Genomic DNA, 2,463 nt, shown 5'->3' on the forward strand with positions numbered 1-2,463 from the left:
TATTATATTAGAATTAATAATATATTTATTATATATTTATAATTTATATAATTATATAATATTATCAATTAGATAAATATAGATATAACTTTTTATAATATGATATATGATAATATGATTTTATATATAATATAATATAATATAATAAAATATAATTTTTTATAATTTAAATGATTAAATGTACCTGTATTATTTTAACATTTTCTTTAGCAAAATAATTACTAAAAAGTTCAATATTTATAGTTGCAGACATAAGTATTAATTTTAAATCATATCTTTGATTAATAATGCATTTCATAATGCCAAGAAGAAAATCTCCATGTAAGTGACGTTCATGCACTTCATCCAAAACAATTACATCATAAAATAACAATTCAAATTCTCCAGATAACTAAAGGAAATATAGAATATATTAATATTAAAATTCTAATACTATTATATTTAATTCATGATTAATTTCTATAATAAAATAATTACTATAATAAAATATATTATTAGATATTTATTACATTTATTATTTTTACCTGTCTTAACAAAAGACCTTCTGTTATAAAAGTAATTTTGGTATTTTGATTTTTTTGTTTTTCAAAACGAATTTGGTAACCAACATCATTATAATTTTCTGTTAATGTCTCAAAAGCAACACGTTTTGCTAAAGATATACAAGCTATTCGTCTTGGTTGTGTACAAGCTAAAAATTCATTATCAAGAAAAAATTTATTTAATATTATAATATTTTTAATCTTAAATATAACATTTTTTTTCTTATTATATATACCAATTTTTTGAAAACCTGCTGAGTATAAATATTGAGGTACTTGAGTAGATTTTCCACAACCAGTATCGCCAGCAATTATAACTACCCGTTCTTGTTTTATACTTTGAATAATTTCATGTTTATATTGATAAACTGGTAAATTTGCCTGTGAATCCCTAAGTTTTTTTAATTTAATAAACTTTTCTTTTTGTTTAAAGTCTAAATATAAAACGATTATAGTTTGAAATTTTAATAAGCATTTTTCTGTTAATGTTTCAATTGATAATACATGTGTAAACAATTCATTAAAATTATAACTCAGTTTAAAATTTATACAATGTAATTTATGGTATAATTCTGGTACACCAATGGTATTTAATAAAAACTTAGATGAAATATCAGAAATTTTTAATTTTTTTTGTACAGTTTCATATTTATTAACAAATTTCCAAAAATCATCAATATCTTGGATTATATTTAAATTTCCTGAGAATACTTTATTCAATTCATGTTTATGTTTACTGAAATAAAAGTCTTTGTAATTTTTATTAGAAATTTCTTGAGAACCATTATTTTTTTTATTTATAGTATCTTTTTTATCATAATTCGTACTATTTGTAAATTTTAGATCATATTTTCGTTCATTATTATATTTATGCTTAAATTTATTATCAAGTTCATATCGTGAATTCATATTTTAATAAAAAAAATATTTTATTTTATTGTTTTATATAATATAATCATAAAAGTATATTTTATCATATTCAGTATTAAACTTCTTATTTATTACAATTTTTAAAATATAGATATAAATTATACGAATGTTTAAATTTTTTTATAATACAAAATATTTGAATATATTGTTTTAACATAACCTTTAAGTTTTATATTAATAAATACAGTATAATTTTTTTAAAAAACACTTTTTAATTTTAATTCATATATTATTTTATTTTATAAACGAAATTTATTTGAATTAATATATTTATATTTTATTATGATTTATCAAATTTTTATTTAATTTTCTTTAAAGCTACTTGTTTTTCCATTACTCTGACTATATTCACTTGTTCTTATTAATAATAATTAAGTAACATAATTAGTAATAAATTTTAAAAAATAGTTAAAATTTAATTATTAATAAGATCAGTATTAATATGTTATTCGTTAATTATCTTAATATAATATAATTCATAAATTATTTTAATTCATAATAATTAATAATAATTTTTATATATATTTTTAAAAAATTATAAACACATAAGTATGTATACATAAATGATATATAGTTTAAATATTTTTTTTATGGATTTGAAAAATTAATTTTAAAAATTTTTAAATTTTCATAATATCAATACTTTAATTATGCAAACAATTATATAATATCATAATTGTAACATTTATACAACGAAAAAGATATGCATATTCAAATTTTATTTAAAATAAATTAAAATTTTAGAAAAATTTATTTAAAAATTTTTTAAGAAAAAATATAAATTTTTATTTTAAAATAAAATATAAAAAAAAAATAAAAGAAAATATCGTTGCAAATGTAAATGTTTATATATATATTTATTTATGTTATTTATTGTTATAAGAATATAGAAAAATAAATAAAATTCAAAGTCAAGAATTTTTGAATCTCGATATTATAATATATATTGTTATTTATAATCTAAAATATTATAATATAAAATAGTAATTAA

At 15.6% G+C, this 2,463-nt stretch overlaps 1 protein-coding gene across 1 annotated transcript in view; it reads right to left on the reverse strand.

Moving 5' to 3' along the window:
• LOC102674189 (probable ATP-dependent RNA helicase DHX34) overlaps nucleotides 1-1,451 on the reverse strand; it is a 5,460-nt gene extending 4,009 nt beyond the window's left edge. The window contains exons 1-3 of the mRNA XM_031514096.1: nucleotides 779-1,451; nucleotides 525-691; nucleotides 185-391 (exon numbers count right to left, since the gene is read on the reverse strand). Of these exons, the coding sequence (XP_031369956.1) occupies nucleotides 185-391; nucleotides 525-691; nucleotides 779-1,451 (1,047 nt within the window). The remainder of the gene's footprint in view (nucleotides 1-184; nucleotides 392-524; nucleotides 692-778) is intronic.
• Nucleotides 1,452-2,463: the final 1,012 nt, after the last annotated feature.

The sequence above is a fragment of the Apis dorsata genome, unplaced genomic scaffold (genome assembly GCF_000469605.1).
Source record: "Apis dorsata unplaced genomic scaffold, Apis dorsata 1.3 scaffold_891, whole genome shotgun sequence".
Classification (NCBI taxonomy): domain Eukaryota; kingdom Metazoa; phylum Arthropoda; class Insecta; order Hymenoptera; family Apidae; genus Apis; species Apis dorsata.